General features: G+C 39.0%; 2 protein-coding genes across 3 annotated transcripts in view; one reads left to right on the top strand and one right to left on the bottom strand.

Annotated features, from left to right (window-relative positions):
• LOC133639657 (inactive rhomboid protein 2-like) overlaps nt 1-13,835 on the top strand; it is a 77,754-nt gene extending 63,919 nt beyond the window's left edge. The window contains exon 19 of one of the 2 annotated variants that reach the window (XM_062033154.1): nt 12,832-13,835. In XM_062033154.1, the coding sequence (XP_061889138.1) occupies nt 12,832-13,263 (432 nt within the window). In that variant the 3' untranslated portion in view covers nt 13,264-13,835. The remainder of the gene's footprint in view (nt 1-12,831) is intronic. The other variant, XM_062033155.1, reaches the window with a different exon arrangement.
• A 5,899-nt stretch (nt 13,836-19,734) lies between these two features.
• aanat1 (arylalkylamine N-acetyltransferase 1) overlaps nt 19,735-25,042 on the bottom strand; it is a 5,999-nt gene continuing 691 nt past the window's right edge. Inside the window, exons 2-3 of the mRNA XM_062033153.1 lie at nt 24,714-24,868; nt 19,735-21,770 (exon numbers count right to left, since the gene is read on the bottom strand). Coding sequence (XP_061889137.1) covers nt 21,465-21,770; nt 24,714-24,868 — 461 coding nt within the window. The 3' untranslated portion in view covers nt 19,735-21,464. The remainder of the gene's footprint in view (nt 21,771-24,713; nt 24,869-25,042) is intronic.

Raw genomic sequence — 25,042 nt, 5'->3', positions numbered from 1 at the left:
TATTTGTATTATTATTCTCTATCAATTGTGTCTTTGCAGCGTGAGCAGCGATCCTTCCTCCCGGCCATGTCCAGGCATGTGATTTTTCCGTCTAAAGTCGGAATTCCGTCTTTTTTAATCTCGGGGAAAAAAAGAAAAATTATCTTCCGTTTTTCCGGGTTTTTTTCCGACCCTAAATCAAGATTCAAGACGTAGTTTATATTACGCCGTAGTTGATTGGTTGATATGTTCCTTGTGACCAATCAGGACATCTGTTATGAATGATGACGTTAATAACGTCATCATACCGCCATTTTCCAAATGTAAACAATGTCGGTTCTCGAGAGAAAGGATGCTTTACGAGTAAAAGAAATTGATAAACATGTCAAAAATAAGTTCCGATGGGACTGGATGGAAAGGGAAATCACTGATACTGTTGGGAAGAAGGAAGTTACGACTTTGTTCGGTGATTTTATTCGGAAAATCGATGGTCCCGGGAATGTTTTGTGCACGTGGTGTCATGATAATATTGACTATGGATCACGAGGTTTCAAGGCTTTGGAAGTACATGCGAAACGCCAAAAACATATGAAACAACTTGAAGCAAGGAAAACTAACTTTTCACTAGCTGCTACTTTTGGATGTCAACCCAAAGTGACATGGAGAGGAAAGATCCACCCACAAGCCACTTCAGTTGCAGACAGGGTTGTTAATGAGGTCAGCTAAAAAATATTTGCTTGCGAAATACGCATGTTTGTTTTAAATATTAACCAATTATTGCTTTGCGAAATATAAATGGGTTTTTCTAAAAATAAAAAGCCACGTGAAAATATATTATGAAATTACAGAAATTCAAAGAGTCGCATTATTGAATCCAGTTAACAGTTTATTTGAAATAAATTTGCATATAATACTATTTTGTAATATTAAGTTCTTATGTGGTCTGTTGAAACTATTGTCAGTGGTGTAACAATCTTGAAGGTCAATATTTTCACACTTGTTTCATGCAATATGTCAGTGTCCTCACATTAGTATTATTTCCTCTTTTCAAATATGAGTAAACAGTACTAAACATGTTTAATTATGAATGAAATGTTTACATTTGGTATTTTGTTATATTTATCCAACAATCCAAAAAAGAAGCTACAAAAGCAGAGACCAAAAGGAAAATGCAGGCTGCTCAGAAATGTGCAAGGAAGGCTCATGTTAGGACTCTCCGAGGAAGCTAATGTGTGAAGTGAACTGAAGTAATGTAGTAATACTGTAAATAAAGTGTAGATAATAACACTGATCAATGTGGATGTGAAATGAACACAAGATGTAAATATTAGTGACTAAATACTGTTGGGACTGAACCATATACAGTGATTCATTATTATAATTGGGTTATGTATGTTCTATTAATGATGTTTCCATGTCTTTAAACACTCAAATATTTTCTTCAAATGGTGCTGTCTTTGTTGATTTTAGCATGTTAAATTGGTGAAAAACCAGGAGCTGTCCCCCCACCAGGGCCCTGGACCTGGCCTTCGTCCCCCAGACCCCCGGAAATTTTTTCAGTCTTTCTCATTGTGGTGAAATCACATGCCTGCATGTCTGCCACTTGGCACATACTTTTCACAGGTGCTCAATTTTACGCTCAATAGTGCTCATGATAAGTGTTGATGAATCACATGACGCGTGATATATTTGCCTCTTCTCCTCCCAGTATTCTTTTTTTATGCATATTCATGAATACAGAAGAGACGCACAATGGCTGGCACGCCGCATTCTGATCACTTCACAAACACAATCCATTTTGCACACGTTTAGTAGATCAGCTAGCAGGTTTGCACGTGTTTTAGTGCACACAAACCTGGAGGGAATCATGCCCACACTAGTCACAGCAGTGTTCCCACTCACCGCCTTAAACAGCTTACTTCACTTACTGGAGGAAGTTTCCTCTTCGGAGGATTATCAACAGCAAATCTCACCACCTTTGAGAGAGGGAAAAAAGAGAAAGGTAGAGAGAGCGAGAGAAAGGTAGAGAGAGAGAGGCACATACACGAGGGTCACGTGCACAAATGAGCTGAACTTTAAGCTCCTGGTATTGTCACTTTTCATTTATAGAGCAGCTATATTTACATGATAAGCCACATTGTTTGGTATTAGTAGCTGTAATGATTCAACAATCAAGTGTGTTGTTTAAAGTCCAGCCTTAATGCTGGAACTGAGACAGTTTCAAAGTGCTTAGTGTGAGTAAGCCCTGCTCGGAACTTGTCTGTCTGTCTGTGGGAGGGAAAACCTCACTTACAGTTCCCATTGATTGATTCATTGAGACTTTTATTAGTAGATTGCACAGTACAGTACATATTCTATTGTATTAGTCGATTGCACAGTACAGTACATATTCTATTTTATTAGTGGATTGCACAGTACAGTACATATTTATTAGTAGATTGCACAGTACAGTACATATCCTATTTTATTAGTAGATTGCACAGTACAGTACATATTCTATTTTATTAGTAGATTGCACAGTACAGTACATATTCTATTTTATTAGTAGATTGCACAGTACAGTACATATTTATTAGTAGATTGCACAGTACAGTACATATCCTATTTTATTAGTTGATTGCACAGTACAGTACATATTCTATTTTATTAGTCGATTGCACAGTACAGTACATATTCTATTTTATTAGTAGATTGCACAGTACAGTACATATTTATTAGTAGATTGCACAGTACAGTACATATTCTATTTTATTAGTAGATTGCACAGTACAGTACATATTCTATTTTATTAGTGGATTGCACAGTACAGTACATATTCTATTTTATTAGTGGATTGCACAGTACAGTACATATTATATTTTATTAGTGGATTGCACAGTACAGTACATATTCTATTTTATTAGTAGATTGCACAGTACAGTACATATTCTATTTTATTAGTGGATTGCACAGTACAGTACATATTCTAATTTATTAGTAGATTGCACAGTACAGTACATATTCTATTTTATTAGTGGATTGCACAGTACAGTACATATTCTATTTTATTAGTAGATTGCACAGTACAGTACATATTCTAATTTATTAGTGGATTGCACAGTACAGTACATATTCTATTTTATTAGTAGATTGCACAGTACAGTACATATTCTAATTTATTAGTAGATTGCACAATACAGTACATATTCTATTTTATTAGTGGATTGCACAGTACAGTACATATTCTATTTTATTAGTAGATTGCACAGTACAGTACATATTCTAATTTATTAGTAGATTGCACAGTACAGTACATATTCTATTTTATTAGTGGATTGCACAGTACAGTACATATTATATTTTATTAGTGGATTGCACAGTACAGTACATATTCTATTTTATTAGTAGATTGCACAGTACAGTACATATTCTATTTTATTAGTCGATTGCACAGTACAGTACATATTCTATTTTATTAGTAGATTGCACAGTACAGTACATATTCTATTTTATTAGTGGATTGCACAGTACAGTACATATTCTATTTTATTAGTAGATTGCACAGTACAGTACATATTCTATTTTATTAGTCGATTGCACAGTACAGTACATATTCTATTTTATTAGTGGATTGCACAGTACAGTACATATTACCTACAATTGACCACTAAATGGTAACACCCCAATAAGTTTTTCAACTTGCTTAAGTCCACGTTAATCAATTGATGGTGGCATGCAACAACATGTTGTGTGCAAAATAACACAATTGTACTGGCACGCCTCGTGATGTGTGTCTCTTTCTGGCAAATTCCTGTTTTTTTTTCTTTTTGGGGGGATTAGACTAATACCATTGTGTGGACAAACAAAGACCACTGCTGAGGGGGATTACTTCCTCCCGCACACGGCCACGTTTCTTGCATGCCCACACTTTCTTGTGGACACACCCTCACGTGGTAAGTATCTCCCCCTCCATGATAGCCAATTATAGTCCACAATTAGCACAAGATAGATCACTCGTCATTTATGTCTTCATGTAGTTTCAATAGGATTTGAGTTCAAAACTTCCCAGGAGGTTTTGCCTAGAAAATGAAGTTATATTCCAAGTATGGGCATTTCTGTGTGATTTTTTGGGGGGTGGGTCCATAAAATGGTCATCTTAAGGGAAGTGAGGTGGCTTTTGAGTGTGACGCAACATGACGTGGGAGCCAGAAATTCCACTCTCCAGCTCACACACCACAAATGACAGTAAAGCCACTTAAAGAGGTGCTTTAAGTGGATTAGCCTCAAAGTGTGGGGGTAAGAAGACCCTGCGTTGGCATAAATGACTCGCACTGCGATAGAATAGTGATATTGGCACATTATTACACACTTTTAGCCCATTATTTATAGTTATCGCTCAGTATTTATTGGAATATTTGCCCCAACATTGTACATTTTGATATCACTTTTCCTTTTTGCGCCAATGTTGTCGTCTTAATTGCTTAAGGGCATTTATTAAATAATGATGATGGGTTCACAAATTTAACATACGAATGCAGGGTAACCAAAGCAATTTTTAACAAGTAAATATAATATATAATAATAATAAATATATTAATATAAGAAGTAAAAGCTTAAGAATATTTCAAGTAGCCTATTTTGTGTGTATGTCTTTCACTACCGTATTTTGCGCACTATAAGTCGCAGTTTTTCTCATAGTTTGGCCGGGGGTGCGACTTATACTCAGGAGCGACTTATGTGTGAAATTATTAACACATTAGCGTAAAATATCAAATAATATTATTGATCTCATTCACGTAAGAGACTAGACGTATAAGATTTCATGGGATTTAGTGATTAGGTGTGTTTCCCATAAACTGCCAAGATACCTGTGGCTATGGGCGTGGTCAGCATGACATCATCGAGTAATTTGCATAATCTACTGCAATGATTTGATTTTCTCTAAAAAGGCTCAAAAAATGTATACTTACTAATTAATAATAACAGTTTTGTTTCAAACGTCCATCCATCCATTTTACAATATAATTACAACACTTAATGTACATATTTATATACAGATTTGAACAATAAGTTATTGACTGAAATATATTTATTAATTGTGGTTCTTACAAAAAATATATCTTATAAAATATAAAAGCTAAAATGTCTCAAAGCTCTGCCCCTTTAATTAGTGCATACTAAATAATTGAACTTTAGCCTACTACTACAAGCATATTATTTACCAGCAACATAAAGTGAAACAGGTGTCCTGCCACAGTCAGTAACAAATAAACAGTAGTGGTGGTAGATAGACACAGAGCTTCATCAAACATCTGATCCACTGAACAAAGAGCTCCAAAAATCTTGAACTTTAGACTGCCATCAGTTTTACTCCCTACACTTAACCATGTGTTTCCTACTGCCTGCAGACTTTGCACCCTTTCTTATACAGCCCTTTGAGACACTTGTGATTTAGGGCTATATAAATAAACATTGATTGATTGATTGATTGATACACATGTTGTGTTTCTAATATAAATACATTTAATAAAGTCAAATACAAATAAGGCAACAAGAGAAGTATCCTACACTTCTCTTTTGTAAAGTAAATCTGAACAGTCGATATGGGCATCTACATCAATAATAAGATTTGCCTGAGAAGCTGGACAGGACAAAAAAAATAAAAAAAATTTTTAATTTTATTTTAAAAAAAAAATAATTTTAATTTATTTTTTTTTATTTAAATTTTAAATTTTTTTTAATTTGTATTTTATTTTATTTATTTATTTTTTTATTTGTGGCGGACGTAATTCTGTCGTGGCGGGCCGCCACAAATAAATGAATGTGTGGGAAACACTGGAGTGACAGATTGTTTGGTAAACGTATAGCATGTTCTATATGTCCTTGTTATTTGAATGACTCTTACCATAATATGTTACGTTAACATAGCAGTTGGTTATTTATGCCTCATATAACGTACACTTATTCAGCCTGTTGTTCACTATTCTTTAGACATTTTAAATTGCCTTTCAGATGTCTATTCTTGCTGTTGGCTTTTAGCAAATACATTTCCCCCAAAAATGCGACTTATACTCCAGTGCGACTTATATATATTTTTTTCCTTCTTTATTATGCATTTTCGGTCGGTGCGACTTATACTCCAAAAAATATGGTAAATACAATTGTGTCAAAAAGAAGATTCAAGAGTCTTTATTGTCAATTAGCGGTGCGATGACGTATAATATGTACCAATAAAGAATATACACTTTCCAGCAGGACTGTCAAACGTTCATTGAGGGCCACATTGCTGTTATGGTGGCCCTCAGAGGGCCGTTTGTAACCATTTATGATATACTGTATGAATTTAGATGTATGGATTCGCTTAAAGAGTATTATATATCGTTTTGATGTACACTGTAAAAATTAATCTGTAGATTTTGCTGGCAGTTAAGTTGGCATAATTTTATTGTAAAATGTACAGATTTATTTTTACAGTATTTACAGTAAATGGAAAAACGTATCAGTTTTTTTTAGATAAAATTCTGGCGATTAGTTTTTAACCATAAAATCTTTTGTCATGCTACAATGTACAATGTGATGGATAACTTCCTTTAAAGCAAGCACATATTTAACTTCTGTTTTTATCTTGGCAACAAAACAGTTTGGAATGTATGATAATATAATATTTTCTTTATTAGATCATGTTAGCGTCTAAAAGATATTCAATTGTGTGCAGTGCATGTTTTTTTTCTGTCAAGTCATTTATTGACTCATATTTTTTCCAGGCTGTTGCGGGCCACATAAAATGAAGGGGCTGGCCAGATCTGGCCCCTGGCCCCTAAGTTTCACGCACATATAAAGCTGGCCAGATCCGGCCCCTGGCCCCTAAGTTTCACGCACATATAAAGCTGGCCAGATCCGGCCCCTGGCCCCTAAGTTTCACGCACATATAAAGCTGGCCAGATCTGGCCCCTGGCCCCTAAGTTTCACGCACATATAAAGCTGGCCAGATCCGGCCCCTGGCCCCTAAGTTTCACGCACATATAAAGCTGGCCAGATCTGGCCCCTGGCCCCTAAGTTTCACGCACATATAAAGCTGGCCAGATCTGGCCCCTGGCCCCTAAGTTTCACGCACATATAAAGCTGGCCAGATCTGGCTCCTGGCCCCTAAGTTTCACGCACATATAAAGCTGGCCAGATCTGGCCCCTGGCCCCTAAGTTTCACGCACATATAAAGCTGGCCAGATCTGGCCCCTGGCCCCTAAGTTTCACGCACATATAAAGCTGGCCAGATCTGGCTCCTGGCCCCTAAGTTTCACGCACATATAAAGCTGGCCAGATCTGGCCCCTGGCCCCTAAGTTTCACGCATATATAAAGCTGGCCAGATCTGGCTCCTGGCCCCTAAGTTTCACGCACATATAAAGCTGGCCAGATCTGGCCCCTGGCCCCTAAGTTTCACGCACATATAAAGCTGGCCAGATCTGGCCCCTGGCCCCTAAGTTTCACGCACATATAAAGCTGGCCAGATCTGGCCCCTGGCCCCTAAGTTTCACGCACATATAAAGCTGGCCAGATCCGGCCCCTGGCCCCTAAGTTTCACGCACATATAAAGCTGGCCAGATCTGGCCCCTGGCCCCTAAGTTTCACGCACATATAAAGCTGGCCAGATCTGGCCCCTGGCCCCTAAGTTTCACGCACATATAAAGCTGGCCAGATCTGGCCCCTGGCCCCTAAGTTTCACGCACATATAAAGCTGGCCAGATCTGGCCCCTGGCCCCTAAGTTTCACGCACATATAAAGCTGGCCAGATCTGGCCCCTGGCCCCTAAGTTTCACGCACATATAAAGCTGGCCAGATCTGGCCCCTAAGTAAGTCATCCCTGACGTCACTTTAAATCCTCACCTTTTTTACGGCGGTGTGTTGTGTGGCTCTTCAGCTGCCAAGTCGGCCAGCACATAACTCTTGACCGTCAACCTGGAAATGCTTCAATCCTGTTGTACGCCGTTCTAACTAAGTCAAACACAAAAAGAGACAAGTAGCTTAGAAGAGTGATTATTGTCAATAGTCATGAGAGTGAATCATGAGCATGAGTTGTCATGACCACTCAACATCATGTTGACCTTCTTTCTACGTGACTCAAGTGAAAATACTCTTCTTCACCACATGTGGTCATCATCTTTAAGTCCACAACTAGTGCCTTAGAGCTGCTATACAAGCTGGGAGTAGTTGATTAAATGTAGAATTTGAAGTCAGTCTTAGTAGGCTCAGTGGGAGTAGTTGATTAGATGTAGAACTTGAAGTCAGTCTTAGTAGGCTCAGTGGGAGTAGTTGGCCCTGATTAAATGTGTGAGAATATTCAAGATGTCAGTGGGAGTAGTTGGCCCTGATTAAATGTGTGAGAATATTCAAGATGTCAGTGGGAGTAGTTGGCCCTGATTAAATGTGTGAGTATATTCAAGATGTCAGTGGGAGTAGTTGGCCCTGATTAAATGTGTGAGAATATTCAAGATGTCAGTGGGAGTAGTTGGCCCTGATTAAATGTGTGAGTATATTCAAGATGTCAGTGGGAGTAGTTGGCCCTGATTAAATGTGTGAGTATATTTAAGGCTGAAACGACGCGTCGACGTAGTCGACGTCATCGGTTACGTAAATACGTCGACGCCGTTTTTGTGCGTCGACGCGTCGCATATTTACGTCACACTACCGTCATGGCGGACCGCAAAGCAGACGATCAAAGCAGACGATGCGAGCGGTGCAAGCGAGGGGGGAAAAGCATGCCAAAAGTGGTCAAAAGTGTGGGAGTATTTCAATAAACGGCCTAATAATGTTGTTGTATGCACACTGTGTCGAGCGGAAATGGCCTATCATAGCAGCACAACGTCAATGAACGAACATTTGAAAAGAAAACCATCAACTAGTCAATCGTCCGCGCGAGCATACGTTGTCATCATTACACAAAAACATGACTGTGTCATTTGTATCTGCTAGGGGTGTAACGGTACGTGTTTTGTATTGAACCGTTTCGGTACGGGGCTTTCGGTTCGGCACGGGGTGTACCGAACGAGTTTCTAAGCTAAAGCTAACTTTAGCTGCTAAAGTCTTAACAAGCTGCTTCGCTCCTCTGCGTCTGTCTCAGCACGCAGCATTGTCCCACCCACACAACCATCTGATTGGTACACACGCAGCATTGTCCCACCCACACAACCATCTGATTGGTACACACGCAGCATTGTCCCACCCACACAACCATCTGATTGGTACACACGCAGCATTGTCCCACCCACACAACCATCTGATTGGTACACACGCAGCATTGTCCCACCCACACAACCATCTGATTGGTACACACGAAGCATTATCAGCCAATCAGCAGTGTGTATTCAGAGCGCATGTAGTCAGCGCTTCAGCGTGGAGCAGATAGGTGTTTAGCAGGTGAGCATCAGGCAGCGGACTCTCCCCAAATGATAATAAACACCTCCCAGTCAACTACTAGTAACATCACTATGAGCCCGTTGACCTTCTAGAAACTTAAACTGCAGCTCAGCTCACTCGCAGTCCTGGCTTGAGGTGAAGGCTAATTACCTCTCAGTTCCAGCCACATGGACCCCTTCTGAGCGCCTATTTTCAGCTGCTGGGAATATTGTAAACAAGAAAAGAACCAAACATGTAGACATGCTAACCTTTCTTCATTACAACTGTTAGTCACTCACTGGAATGAGTAGAATTGGTTATTGTGTACTGTGTTGGACTGGATGTTTATTTTGCACATTTTAAAAGCAATACTTAATGTTTACAGTGCTCCAGAATATTTAGATTGGCACTTTTTTGTATTGGATGTTTATCTTTATTTTTGCACATTTTAGCAAATAAGCAATACTTTCACTTTTGTTGAAATGTTTACACTGTTGTTACAGAATATTTCGTTTTGCACTTTTTTGTATTGGATGTTTATCTTTATTTTTGCACATTTTAAAGCAAAATAAGCAATACTTTTACTTTTGAAATGCTTATACTATTGCAGAATATTAAGATTTGCACTGGATGTTGACTTGTATATTTGCACATTAAAAAGCAAATAAGCTACTTTTAATTTTGTTAAATGTTAAAAGTTTTAAATGTTTACATTGTTACAGAATATTTAGTCATGTTGTTGTCAATGTTGACTGAGTGGCCATACTTCTTTTTTTTGTAAATAAAAGCGATGCCTTTTGAAAAAACGGGCCTACATTTATTTTTTCATCTTCATTTTAAATAAAAAAAATAATCGGTAAAAGGAAAAATAATCTATAGATTAATCGAAAAAATAATCTATAGATTAACCGATTAATCGAAAAAATAATCTATAGATTAATCGATAGAAAAATAATCGTTAGCTGCAGCCTTAAGTATATTCAAGATGTCAGTGGGAGTAGTTGGCCCTGATTAAATGTGTGAGTATATTCCAGATGTCAGTGGGAGTAGTTGGCCCTGATTAAATGTGTGAGTATATTCCAGATGTCAGTGGGAGTAGTTGGCTCTGATTAAATGTGTGAGTATATTCCAGATGTCAGTGGGAGTAGTTGGCCCTGATTAAATGTGTGAGTATATTCAAGATGTCAGTGGGAGTAGTTGGCTCTGATTAAATGTGTGAGTATATTCCAGATGTCAGTGGGAGTAGTTGGCTCTGATTAAATGTGTGAGTATATTCAAGATGTCAGTGGGAGTAGTTGGCTCTGATTAAATGTGTGAGTATATTCCAGATGTCAGTGGGAGTAGTTGGCCCTGATTAAATGTGTGAGTATATTCAAGATGTCAGTGGGAGTAGTTGGCCCTGATTAAATGTGTGAGTATATTCCAGATGTCAGTGGGAGTAGTTGGCCCTGATTAAATGTGTGAGTATATTCCAGATGTCAGTGGGAGTAGTTGGCTCTGATTAAATGTGTGAGTATATTCAAGATGTCAGTGGGAGTAGTTGGCCCTGATTAAATGTGTGAGTATATTCCAGATGTCAGTGGGAGTAGTTGGCTCTGATTAAATGTGTGAGTATATTCAAGATGTCAGTGGGAGTAGTTGGCCCTGATTAAATGTGTGAGTATATTCAAGATGTCAGTGGGAGTAGTTGGCCCTGATTAAATGTGTGAGTATATTCAAGATGTCAGTGGGAGTAGTTGGCTCTGATTAAATGTGTGAGTATATTCCAGATGTCAGTGGGAGTAGTTGGCTCTGATTAAATGTGTGAGTATATTCAAGATGTCAGTGGGAGTAGTTGGCTCTGATTAAATGTGTGAGTATATTCCAGATGTCAGTGGGAGTAGTTGGCTCTGATTAAATGTGTGAGTATATTCAAGATGTCAGTGGGAGTAGTTGGCTCTGATTAAATGTGTGAGTATATTCAAGATGTCAGTGGGAGTAGTTGGCTCTGATTAAATGTGTGAGTATATTTAAGATGTCAGTGGGAGTAGTTGGCTCTGATTAAATGTGTGAGTATATTCAAGATGTCAGTGGGAGTAGTTGGCTCTGATTAAATGTGTGAGTATATTCAAGATGTCAGTGGGAGTAGTTGGCCCTGATTAAATGTGTGAGTATATTCCAGATGTCAGTGGGAGTAGTTGGCTCTGATTAAATGTGTGAGTATATTCAAGATGTCAGTGGGAGTAGTTGGCCCTGATTAAATGTGTGAGTATATTCAAGATGTCAGTGGGAGTAGTTGGCCCTGATTAAATGTGTGAGTATATTCAAGATGTCAGTGGGAGTAGTTGGCTCTGATTAAATGTGTGAGTATATTCAAGATGTCAGTGGGAGTAGTTGGCTCTGATTAAATGTGTGAGTATATTCCAGATGTCAGTGGGAGTAGTTGGCCCTGATTAAATGTGTGAGTATATTCAAGATGTCAGTGGGAGTAGTTGGCTCTGATTAAATGTGTGAGTATATTCAAGATGTCAGTGGGAGTAGTTGGCCCTGATTAAATGTGTGAGTATATTCAAGATGTCAGTGGGAGTAGTTGGCCCTGATTAAATGTGTGAGTATATTCAAGATGTCAGTGGGAGTAGTTGGCTCTGATTAAATGTGTGAGTATATTCAAGATGTCAGTGGGAGTAGTTGGCTCTGATTAAATGTGTGAGTATATTCCAGATGTCAGTGGGAGTAGTTGGCCCTGATTAAATGTGTGAGTATATTCAAGATGTCAGTGGGAGTAGTTGGCTCTGATTAAATGTGTGAGTATATTCAAGATGTCAGTGGGAGTAGTTGGCTCTGATTAAATGTGTGAGTATATTCCAGATGTCAGTGGGAGTAGTTGGCTCTGATTAAATGTGTGAGTATATTCAAGATGTCAGTGGGAGTAGTTGGCTCTGATTAAATGTGTGAGTATATTCAAGATGTCAGTGGGAGTAGTTGGCTCTGATTAACTGTGTGAGTATATTCCAGATGTCAGTGGGAGTAGTTGGCTCTGATTAAATGTGTGAGTATATTCAAGATGTCAGTGGGAGTAGTTGGCTCTGATTAAATGTGTGAGTATATTCAAGATGTCAGTGGGAGTAGTTGGCCCTGATTAAATGTGTGAGTATATTCAAGATGTCAGTGGGAGTAGTTGGCTCTGATTAAATGTGTGAGTATATTCCAGATGTCAGTGGGAGTAGTTGGCTCTGATTAAATGTGTGAGTATATTCCAGATGTCAGTGGGAGTAGTTGGCTCTGATTAAATGTGTGAGTATATTCAAGATGTCAGTGGGAGTAGTTGGCTCTGATTAAATGTGTGAGTATATTCAAGATGTCAGTGGGAGTAGTTGGCTCTGATTAAATGTGTGAGTATATTCAAGATGTCAGTGGGAGTAGTTGGCCCTGATTAAATGTGTGAGTATATTCAAGATGTCAGTGGGAGTAGTTGTAATAGTGCTCCCCTGTCACTCCCTCAGGTGGGTCCAGCTGGATCTCAGTTTGGACTCCTGGCCTGCCTCTTCGTGGAGCTCTTTCAAGGTTGGCAAATGCTGGAGAAACCCCGAAAGGCCTTCCTAAAACTGTTGGGCATCGTCTTCTTCCTCTTCCTGTGCGGCTTGTTGCCGTGGATCGACAACATCGCCCACATTTTTGGCTTCCTCAGCGGTCTGCTGCTGTCCTTCGCCTTCCTGCCCTACGTCACCTTCGGGATGTTGGACAAGTACCGCAAACGGGCTCTGATTGTGGTGTCGCTGCTGGCCTACCTGGGCCTGTCCTCCTCACTCATGGTTTGGTTTTACATCTACCCCATCAACTGGCACTGGCTGGAGCATCTCACCTGCCTGCCCTTCACCAGCAAGTTCTGCGAGAAGTACGACATCGACCACGACATCAACCACGTGGTGCACTAACACCTGACCATGGCCTTGACTTGGCGCTGGTGAGGCAGCACAAAGATATACTCAGGACTTCTTGTGCACACAGCTGGATGAAACCAAAGAAGGCTTTTTAGTCTTTGACAAGGCTCACAAGACAGAGCTGGTCCATAGGAGGTCCCACTTTACAGGAAGCAGTACCAACCTCAGTCGGAACCTTGGGCCACCCAACCATTCCTTACAATTACGCTTCTTGGGTTGATTATCCAATTTTTAAATTCCTGTATATAAATGTGTATATATATATATATATATATATATATATATATATATATATATATATATATATATATATATACTGTATATATGTGTGTGTGTGTGTGTGTGTGTGTGTGTGTGTGTGTGTGTGTGTGTGTGTGTGTGTGTATATATATATGTACAGTATATACGTTACGTCAGGAAAAATACAGAGGCTATATCATCCTTACAGGCTTTTAAGGATGATATAGCCTCTGTATTTGTTCCTGAACTAACGTATATTCTGCTCTACCCCGGTATTGAGTATTGGTATTGATATATATTATATATATATAACGGATAAAACACAGAAATCTTGACTATATGTACAGTATATGTATGTATATATGTATATGTATATATATATATATATACACATATGTATATGTACGTATGAATACATATGTATGTATGTATATATAATGTATATAAATATGTACATATGTTTATGTATATATGTATATGTACATATATGTATAAGTATGTAGTATGTATATATATATATGTGTGTGTGTGTTTAAATATATGTATGTGTAAATATATATATATATATATATATATACTGTATGCATGTGTATATATTTTATCAATTTATAAAATTGATTAAAAATCATAACTTTATAATATATATATACATATATGTATATATACAGTATATGTATATATATATATATATATATATATATATATATATATATATATATATATATATATATATATATATATATTAAAAAAAACCTTTTTAATTGATTTTTGAAAATTATGAATCGATTTAAAATCGGGATGAACAAGAATCAAGATTTGGATGTGAATCCATTTTTTTGTGCACCCTATTATTTGGTAAATATAATGAAAGTATTTTAAAACAGGTTAGAAAAGCTCCTTCTAGTTGCATGGAGATGGCCTACAAATGTCTTTTTTTTTAAATGGATTCTCATTAAAAAATATATATATATATATTATATAAGTATATATGTGTGTATATATATATATATATATATATATTGGATATATATATATATATATATATATATATATATATATATATATATATATATATATATATTGGATATATATATATATATATTGGATATATATATATATATATATATATATATATATATATATATATATATATATATATATATATATATATATATATATATATATATTGGATATATATATATATATATATATATATATAAATATATATATATATATATAGGATATATATATATATATATATATATATATATATATATATATATATAATATTTATATTATAAATGTATTCAATTGATGAGGATTTTTTATGGATGTCTGAAAATGCTGAATGTAATTAGAATGCTGATAATAAGAATGGTGTTTTAGTGCAGCCCTCCAGGTAGTCTGGTCCTTGACTACTTCCACATGAACTACTTCTTTGGCAGAGACACAAGCAGATGCAGTGAAAGTGAAAGTGAAAGTAATCATGTCAGACCACTGGTTGCCTTACACTTGATATGCATGTCTCCTTCCTCAGACCTTGGCAGCTCCCTCAGTGCGAGAACATTCAGGATGTTTCCAAACTTTTCAACTAGTTGTTGACTTCCTGCAGCATGGTGCATGTGTGTGTGTGTGTGTGTGTGTGTGTGTGTGTGTGTGTGTGTGTGTGTGTGTGTGTGTGTGTGTGTGTGTGTGTGTGTGTGTGTGTGCGCGCGTGCCCACAGCTGCTGGGAAAAGCCAGGGTGTGACCACAAGCGTGCGGAGGGATTAGGCAGTTAAGGGAATGATGAGATTTATGGGTTGACTCTCGGGTCAAGTGAGGGAAAAACATTGACTTGTTCTAACGTGTTAGCCTCTTCTTTGAACTTCAACCCTGAAGGACAGACCCTCGCTGCAACTAACTATCTCTTTTTTACTCTTTTGAACAATCTTCATGAAGGTGTTTGGACTGTGACCACTTTCTGTTTGGACTGTGACCACTTTCTGATCTTTGCCATCACCGAGGAATACAAAGGCAGCATTGAGGTCCATGACAACATCACTGGATGTCTAAATAAATGACACTATTCATTATAATAACCAGGACTAGGATGCTAGGATATGCTTTTTCTTTTTTGATCTATATCTGCTCTACATGTACTTTACACACCATATAGTAGATGTAGATGATCTATATCTGCTCTACATGTACTTTACACACCATATAGTAGATGTAGATGATCTATATCTGCTCTACATGTACTTTACACACCATATAGTAGATGTAGATGATCTATATCTGCTCTACATGTACTTTACACACCATATAGTAGATGTAGATGATCTATATCTGCTCTACATGTACTTTACACACCATATAGTAAATGTAGATGATCTATATCTGCTCTACATGTACTTTACACACCATATAGTAGATGTAGATGATCTATATCTGCTCTACATGTACTTTACACACCATATAGTAGATGTAGATGATCTATATCTGCTCTACATGTACTTTACACACCATATAGTAGATGTAGATGATCTATATCTGCTCTACATGTACTTTACACACCATATAGTAAATGTAGATGATCTATATCTGCTCTACATGTACTTTACACACCATATAGTAGATGTAGATGATCTATATCTGCTCTACATGTACTTTACACACCATATAGTAGATGTAGATGATCTATATCTGCTCTACACTTTACAAGGGACAAGGGTGCGGACTAGGGACTGCCTGTGTTGTCTGGTTCCGACATATTTGGCCTGAACGTACTATTACGTACGGCAGGAGAAGAAGACGACACAACGGCAGGAATCGGTTCAACAGGTTTATTGACACTGACTATGTGTTGGGGTGTGTATGCTACTAAATGTGAATGGTGCTAGAAGATGTGAAGAATGAACAATGTAAATGTTACCAGAGGTTGTTGTATGTGCAAGTATGATGAATCCTTTGACAGACCAGAGGGGCAAGGCAAGAAGACAGTCCGTGGGCAAGCGAGAGGTCGGGGGCTGGAGAGAGGCAACGAGGTCCGTGTCCGAGCAGGGGTCGAGGATCGAGGGAAGCAGTCCAGAATCCGGTGGGGAGTCGAGGCACACAGCTCCATCACAGGCACAGGGAAAGCACAGAGACGCTTACTACGAGGAGTGAACTACGTTCCGGCACTGCATCTTCGGGTCCGCTGGTCTTTATTCCGTCTGCCCTCATCAGACCCAGGTGTGCAGATTGGTGATTGCCTGCAGGTGCGTGGCCCGCGATGCGGGAAGAGCGAGCAGGGGCGTGCTTCTGGTGGAGGTGCCAGCTGATACTTGCAGCAGAAGACATTGTGCATGTGCCGTGACACAAAGGTAATCTTTTCACTCACCAATTTTTGGAACCTAATGTGAATATGCCAGATGGTGAAAAAGAGAGGACCTAAAATGGAACAGCACTAGTACAACTATAATGACACGTGAAGTAAACCTGCCACAGCAACACACTAGTTGGAAATAGGAGAGGACTTAAAGTGGTGCCTTGAGGAACCCCTCAGTACCGTCAATCACAAGGTCAGGCATGTGATTGTTACGTCTATGCTCGGAAAGCCCTCTTTTTTTTGTTTCTGGAAAAATATAAATACAGTATTTTCCGTTTTTCCGACCTACAATGTGTGTTAAAAATACCTGCCGACAACTCGGGGTTTCCCCTAAAGCAGACCTGGGCAATCTGCGGCCCGCGGGCCACATCCGGCCCTTTGTGCGTCCCTGTCCGGCCCGCGTGAGGCCAATTATAAATGACAAAATACATTTTAAAAAGTATCTATGTCGAGTGTGCAATACAACGGTGCTGCTTTTGTTTTGAAAATCGTTATTTGTATTACTTCCGTGTGGACGTATGCGTGTGCGTGATTGTGAGTGAATGTGAACAACTGCAATCATTAATTACAAAATAAAGTTGAAAAAACATCTATGTCGTGCGCGCAATACAAATGTGCTGCTTTTATTTTGAAAAGTGTTATTTATGGGCATGTGTCCGTGTGTAACCTGTGAGTGAAGGTGCACATGCAGCGACAAGTGATGCACGGTTTACACCCGAGACGCTAAAAAGAGAAAAGTTGATGAAGAATGGCGTGTTTTCAACAAGACATGGACTGCCAAGCAACGTTCCCTCTAAGGTGCGTGCCTGCGCAATTGCGCACTGCTCAAGCGTCCTCTGCGCGCAGCAAATATATGCCGCGCACCAAATCAAATCCCATCTGAATTCTAAACAAAATAAACATATTTATTCTATGTAATTTTGCAATGCAACTTTGAGTGACAGTGACAACAAGCGGCCCTAACGGTGTTCGTCAACACCGTTCAATTGAACACCGTTCAATTATTGTAACGTCTATCGAGATGCTTCGAGGCCAGGAATTATATCCATCACTTTATTGAGCAAAACTGTTTATATTCGGCCATAACCACACCAAAAACATGAGTAAAACACTTCTATCTCGAAAAACTAGTCATTTTCTGACGTACAAAGCAGGCCAAAAGCAACTTGTCATCTGTCACCAACACGCATAGCACTAAACCACTGGTGCGTTTATGGCCACACAAAAAGTCGGACAACTCAAACACCACACAAAGTTACACTATGACTCCTCAGTCATACGTGTGCTTATTTTACTGTCATTTATTATTAATGTTAATTTATTGATATTAGTCATGGAATGCTGTTACACACACTATGTTGAAGTATTACTATTATTATTAATTATTATTATTATTATTTATCTTACGGTATATATCAAAAATAATATTGAGCAAAATGTAATTGAAATATTGTGGATGTGGCCCTCCAGCAGTGCTCGGGTTGCTCATGCGGCCCCCGGTAAAAATTAATTGCCCACCCCTGCACTAAAGAGTAGGCTTTTTGATCATCCAGTGGTAAAAACTAGTTTTCCATTCAAAATGATGAAGTTAAAAATGGAAGCTACGTAGCGAAGCAACTCCACGGGCAGGGGACAAACTGTACATCAATGATGATTGCTTAGTTTACTGTAAGAACATCCATGATTGCTTATTAGGATGAGTCACCATTGGAGAGCCAGTATGGATGAGGGCCAGTATGGATGAAGGCCAGTATGGATGAGGGCCAGTATGGATGAGGGCCAGTATGGATGAAGGCCAGTATGGATGAAGGCCAGTATGGATGAGGGCCAGTATGGATGAGGGCCAGTATGGATGAAGGCCAGTATGGATGAGGGCCAGTAGGACCAGTATGGATGAGGGCCAGTATGGATGAAGGCCATTATGGATGAGGGCCAGTATGGATGAGGACCAGTATGGATGAGGGCCAGTATGGATGAGGACCAGTATGGATGAGGGCCAGTATGGATGAGGACCAGTATGGATGAGGGCCATTATGGATGAGGGCCAGTATGGATGAGGACCAGTATGGATGAGGACCAGTATGGATGAGGGCCAGTATGGATGAGGACCAGTATGGATGAGGGCCAGTATGGATGAGGACCAGTATGGATGAGGGCCAGTATGGATGAAGGCCATTATGGATGAGGACCAGTATGGATGAGGGCCAGTATGGATGACGACCAGTATGGATGAGGACCAGTATGGATGAGGACCAGTATGGATGAGGGCCAGTATGGATGAGGACCAGTATGGATGAGGGCCAGTATGGATGAGGACCAGTATGGATGAGGGCCAGTATGGATGAAGGCCATTATGGATGAGGACCAGTATGGATGAGGGCCAGTATGGATGAAGGCCAGTATGGATGAGGACCAGTATGGATGAGGGCCATTATGGATGAGGGACAGTATGGATGAGGGCCAGTATGGATGAAGGCCATTATGGATGAGGACCAGTATGGATGAGGACCAGTATGGATGAGGGCCAGTATGGATGAGGGCCATTATGGATGAGGACCAGTATGGATGAGGGCCAGTATGGATGAGGGCCAGTATGGATGAAGGCCATTATGGATGAGGACCAGTATGGATGAAGGCCATTATGGATGAGGACCAGTATGGATGAAGGCCAGTATGGATGAGGACCAGTATGGATGAGGGCCAGTATGGATGAGGGCCAGTATGGATGAGGGCCAGTATGGATGAGGACCAGTATGGATGAGGACCAGTATGGATGAGGGCCCCTGGGCCAGCACTTGAATGCAGGAGTGCTGCTGCCTCGAAGGACCTCCTGCAGAAGTGCCGGTGCCGGTGCTGGAGTGAGGTTGCTAGTTGAAGAGCCCGGCCTCCACATTGACACACTGAACTTCTTGTGGCCAGCAGTCTTTGCAATGTGGTGAAATAAAAGTTTTAGAAGAAAAAGGCACTTTCTGGAAGAAGCTAGAAAATAAATCCTTTATTCCCTGCAGAATGCAAACATTGAGTAATGTACAGTATGTACAAGAGTCTTGATTCAAGACTTCCAGTAGGAGGGCCACCAAGGGCCACAGTCAATGTTGGAAGGAGCACTCCCACACTCCTGCTCACACGTGCTTAACAACACATTTGAAAAAAGGTCAGAAAAAGTGGAATATAAGCAAACTGTTTTCTTTTCTTTCCCCCTTTCTTTTGTTGTTGCTCCAAAAATAATAATGAATCAAAATCAATGTTGTTATATAAAATATGGACCAAGTCAAGGCTTATTATTCACATCAAGGTGTTTCCTATTATACAAAAACAAGAGTTTTCCTTGACAAAAAGGGCATAAAACAAACAAAAAAATTATAAAAACTTCTAATCGACAAATTGATCTAGAAATTTAAGCGTTAACATTTTTTTTTTTTAAAAAGGAATAACTTATTTTAAAGACTTTTATGATCATCTTATGGATCCCCAGGAACTTTAGTGGGATACAACCATTTTTTTTAACTAATTGCTCCAAAAATAATAATTAATTAAAATCAATGGTTTTAATTAACCTAATTAAAGCTCCAATGACTTCACTTCCACTCTGAGGGCTAAAAATAATACGTCTGTTGTGTTTTCTGACATCAAAAACAGGCTAGTCGATGGAAAAAAAGCGCATAAAACATTTTTTATTTTTTTTAACCTCATATCAACAGACTTGATGTTGGAATTTACTGTAAGAGTTATATTACATTTACTGTAGGAGTTATATTGTTATATTAGATTTACTGTAGGAGTTATATTACATTTACTGTAAGAGTTATATTGTTGTATTAGATTTACTGTAGGAGTTATATTAGATTTACTGTAAGAGTTATATTACATTTACTGTAGGAGTTATATTAAATTTACTGTAGGAGTTATATTAGACTTACTGTAAGAGTTATATTAGATGTACTGTAGGAGTTATATTGGAGTTATATTAGATTTACTGTAGGAGTTAGATTTACTGTAAGAGTTGTATTAGATTTACTGTAGGAGTTATATTAGATTTACTGTAAGAGTTGTATTAGATTTACTGTAGCAGTTATATGAGAAAAAATCCACATTTTTAGCAACAGATAATCTGAGGGGAGCCTTAAAGGTTAAAACATTTCATATTTTGTGTTGTTTTAAAAATGACAAATATGAAAATGGCCTCGCATGTTTTCATTTTTCCGAGTGCGGCCCTCGGTGGAAAAAGTTTGGACACCCCTGTTGCACAAGAGGTCAGAGGTCAGTCATGTTGGGCGTGAGAGAGAAGTCTTCAGGAGTGTCCAGTCTTCAGGTGTGTCCAATCTTCAGGTGTGTCCAGTCTTCAGGTGTGTCCAGTCTTCAGGTGTGTCACAGTCTTCAGGTGTGTCCAGTCTTCAGGTGTGTCACAGTCTTCAGGTGTGTCACAGTCTTCAGGTGTGTCCAGTCTTCAGGTGTGTCCAATCTTCAGGTGTGTCCAGTCTTCAGGTGTGTCACAGTCTTCAGGTGTGTCCAGTCTTCAGGTGTGTCACTGTCACTGAGGAGGTCAGGCAGGACCCTCACCTCAAAAGTGTCCCTCGGTCTAGTCCGTGAGACTCCCGGTCCCCTTCAGCACCCGCTGTTCCGCCGCATGAAGGCGTGTCCTCGGACCGGGTAGCACATCTCCACGAAGGCGAGGGGCCCCACGGAGATGTGGCTGGGGCCCTGGGACTTGAAGCCGGACTTCTGGTAGAAGGGCACCAGGAAGTCCTCGCACATGAGGACGGCCCGGCGCACGTAGGGCAGGCAGCGCAGGTACTGCAGGTAGCGCCACATCAGGATGGAGCCTTTGCCCTGCTGCCGGAAGGTGCGGTGCACCGCCAGCACGTGGATGTGGACCGTCATGCCGTGCGGCTTGTGGAGCGTCAGGGCGTCCTGCAACGTCACACCAGAGAAGGTTAGATGTGCTTTCACTTTCACTTTCACTTTTTGCCCTCAGCAACTTCTGCAGGCATGTGACCTTTTTACCTCCTGGTTATGTGTAGAAATATAACTACAATATACACTTACCTCCTGGTTATCTGTAGAAATATAACTACAATATACACCTTACCTTTTTACCTCCTGGTTATGTGTAGAAATATAACTACAATATACACTTTACCTTTTTACCTCCTGGTTATGTGTAGAAATATAACTACAATATACACTTGACCTTTTTACCTCCTGGTTATGTGTAGAAATATAACTACAATATACACCTTACCTTTTTACCTCCTGGTTATGTGTAGAAATATAACTACAATATACACTTTACCTTTTTACCTCCTGGTTATGTGTAGAAATATAACTACAATATACACTTGACCTTTTTACCTCCTGGTTATGTGTAGAAATATAACTACAATATACATTTACCTCCTGGTTATGTGTAGAAATATAACTACAATATACACTTGACCTTTTTACCTCCTACAATGTGTGTTCAAATCTTGACCCACAACTAGACTTGTCCCCTAATGATTCACTTGTTCATCATCCACTGGTACAAACTAGTTTTCACTTCAAAATGATGACGTCAAATATGGAAGCTAAGTAGCCAAGGACAAACTGTACATCAATGATGATTGTAACAACATCCATGATTGTTTACTAGGATGAGTCACCATTGGTTAAGATTAGGGCAAAACATTAGGGACCGGCCAATCAGAGGCAAGATATGGAACCAGGAAGTGACATCACAACAGACGTCCCACATGACGAGGAGAGAGAGGTTGTTTCACCCAACAAATAACAATACATCAATCAATAAAACTAAACAAATAATACATCAATCAATAAAACTAAACAAATAATACATCAATCAATAAAACTAAACAAATAAGACCACATTGGTCACATCTTTTCTTACTGTCACTCACACTCTCGTGCTGGCATCTGTTTTAACTGACTTGCAGCTAGGGATGATACTCCAAACCGCTTTTCCCGGTTGTTTGATAAGAAAAGAACCGAGTCCTCGGACTCGAATCCCTTTTTGAGAACCGGTACCCGTTATCGAGACCACTATAGTAAAGGAAAAGAGTTGGTTCTTTATTCGAATCCCGTCCCGACCAGAAATGCTCCGTGGGACATCACAAGAAATGACGTCACGTAGCTCAGTCATTAGGCGCAGATAGCGAAAGCAGGAAAACAATGGACGGGAAAAAGCGCTCCAAGGTGTAATAAAGTTCAAAACAAAAGCTATAATCCATCGAATAACTTTACTGAGAGATTTCAGCAGGGTACAAACACATGACCAACACTTTTACCACCAACCGGAAACATAGCAACCAGGCTAGCAACGCACCTCCTTTACGGCAGCTGTCGCAACGTTCTTATAGCAACCGCAGCACATACATATATATAAAACACTGCAGCACATACATATATATACAACACTGCAGCACATACATATATATACAACACTGCAGCACATACATATATATACAACACTGCAGCACATACATATATATACAACACTGCAGCACATACATATATATACAACACTGCAGCACATACATATATATACAACACTGCAGCACATACATATATATACAACACTGCAGCACATACATATATATACAACACTGCAGCACATACATATATATACAACACTGCAGCACATACATATATATACAACACTGCAGCACATACATATATATACAACACTGCAGCACATACATATATATACAACACTGCAGCACATACATATATATACAACACTGCAGCACATACATATATATACAACACTGCAGCACATACATATATATACAACACTGCAGCACATACATATATATACAACACTGCAGCACATACATATATATACAACACTGCAGCACATACATATATATACAACACTGCAGCACATACATATATATACAACACTGCAGCACATACATATATATACAACACATCTCCCTTTTTGAACTTTTGTTTTTCTTTCCTTGTAAACGTTACAAAATCACACTGTAGATGTGTTGTCTGTCTAATTATAAATAATGCAGACGAGGCGTGTTGGCTGACTTCTTGACGTTTACTTTCACAGCGTGGCAACATGCAACACTTTTCGGGGCTACCGCGCATGCTCGTCACTCCCGTTGCATGCTGGGTAGTGTAGTTGTTATATTCTCTCGCTCATAACATTTTTCCCCCATATAAAGAAATAATGTTAACTCAATAAAGTGTATTTCTATTTTTACCTTTAACTTTTCATTTTTTAGCATTGTAACCACATTTGCAAACAACTTTTCTCTTCATAGAATGTTCTTTCAATAAAGAAATAAAGTGCAAAAATGTCAAAGCATCATAACAAACAGTTATGTCAAATAGCAGCAGAAGTGCACTTTTTGGAGAGCTGTATTATTTCCAGTTTTGTGCCCAAGGGACTGATTTTATTGAACACTATATTATTATTTATACACCTATAGTGATCACAGAGACAGCTTGTTTTTGTGTTACTGTATATATTTGTTTCTCTGAAAAATCCCACTTAATATACTTTGGGTAACAACAGTCAATATTTTTTTTTAATTTTATTTTTAGGTGGGTAATAGTCAATATTTATTTATTTATTAGATTTTATTTTTTTATTATATAATACAAGTGAGCTTTTGTTAAACCAAATATTGTGTGTTTTTCCCATATACAACAACCTATCTGGACTCCATAAGAGAATCCATAAGGAATCGGTTCGATAAGAGGATTCCATAATAGGCTCGAACTCGATCATTTCTTATCAAACATCATCCCTACTTGCAGGTGCTTCTACGCTACACCACATCAACCTTTTCACCGCTCAAAAGTGGAGGACATATGAGTGGATGGCGAGGGATGACCTACCATGGTCAGCCTCTCCTGGTCCCACAGTGATCCGATGATGAAGGCCACCAGGCGACCTTCCTCGAACCAACCCAGAGACAGCTCGGGACACAAAGTCAGGAAGTGACGCACCTCGTCCAGCAGGAGAGGACACTCGCCAGACACAGAGATGAACGCTGGGAATACAGTAACAAACACATTGTTATTATATATGCGTGTATATACACATACATATATATCTATATATATATTTATATATATAAATAGTCAAAGTTAATGTGGTTTATCCATTATTCAGTGCTAAATAGAGCGGAATATAAGCCAGGTCAGGAAAAAATATGAAGGCTATT

Source organism: Entelurus aequoreus, linkage group LG22 (assembly GCF_033978785.1).
Source record: "Entelurus aequoreus isolate RoL-2023_Sb linkage group LG22, RoL_Eaeq_v1.1, whole genome shotgun sequence".
Taxonomy (NCBI): Eukaryota; Metazoa; Chordata; class Actinopteri; order Syngnathiformes; family Syngnathidae; genus Entelurus; species Entelurus aequoreus.
Note: the sequence above shows the minus strand (reverse complement) of the source record. Positions and strands in the feature narration are given on the sequence as shown.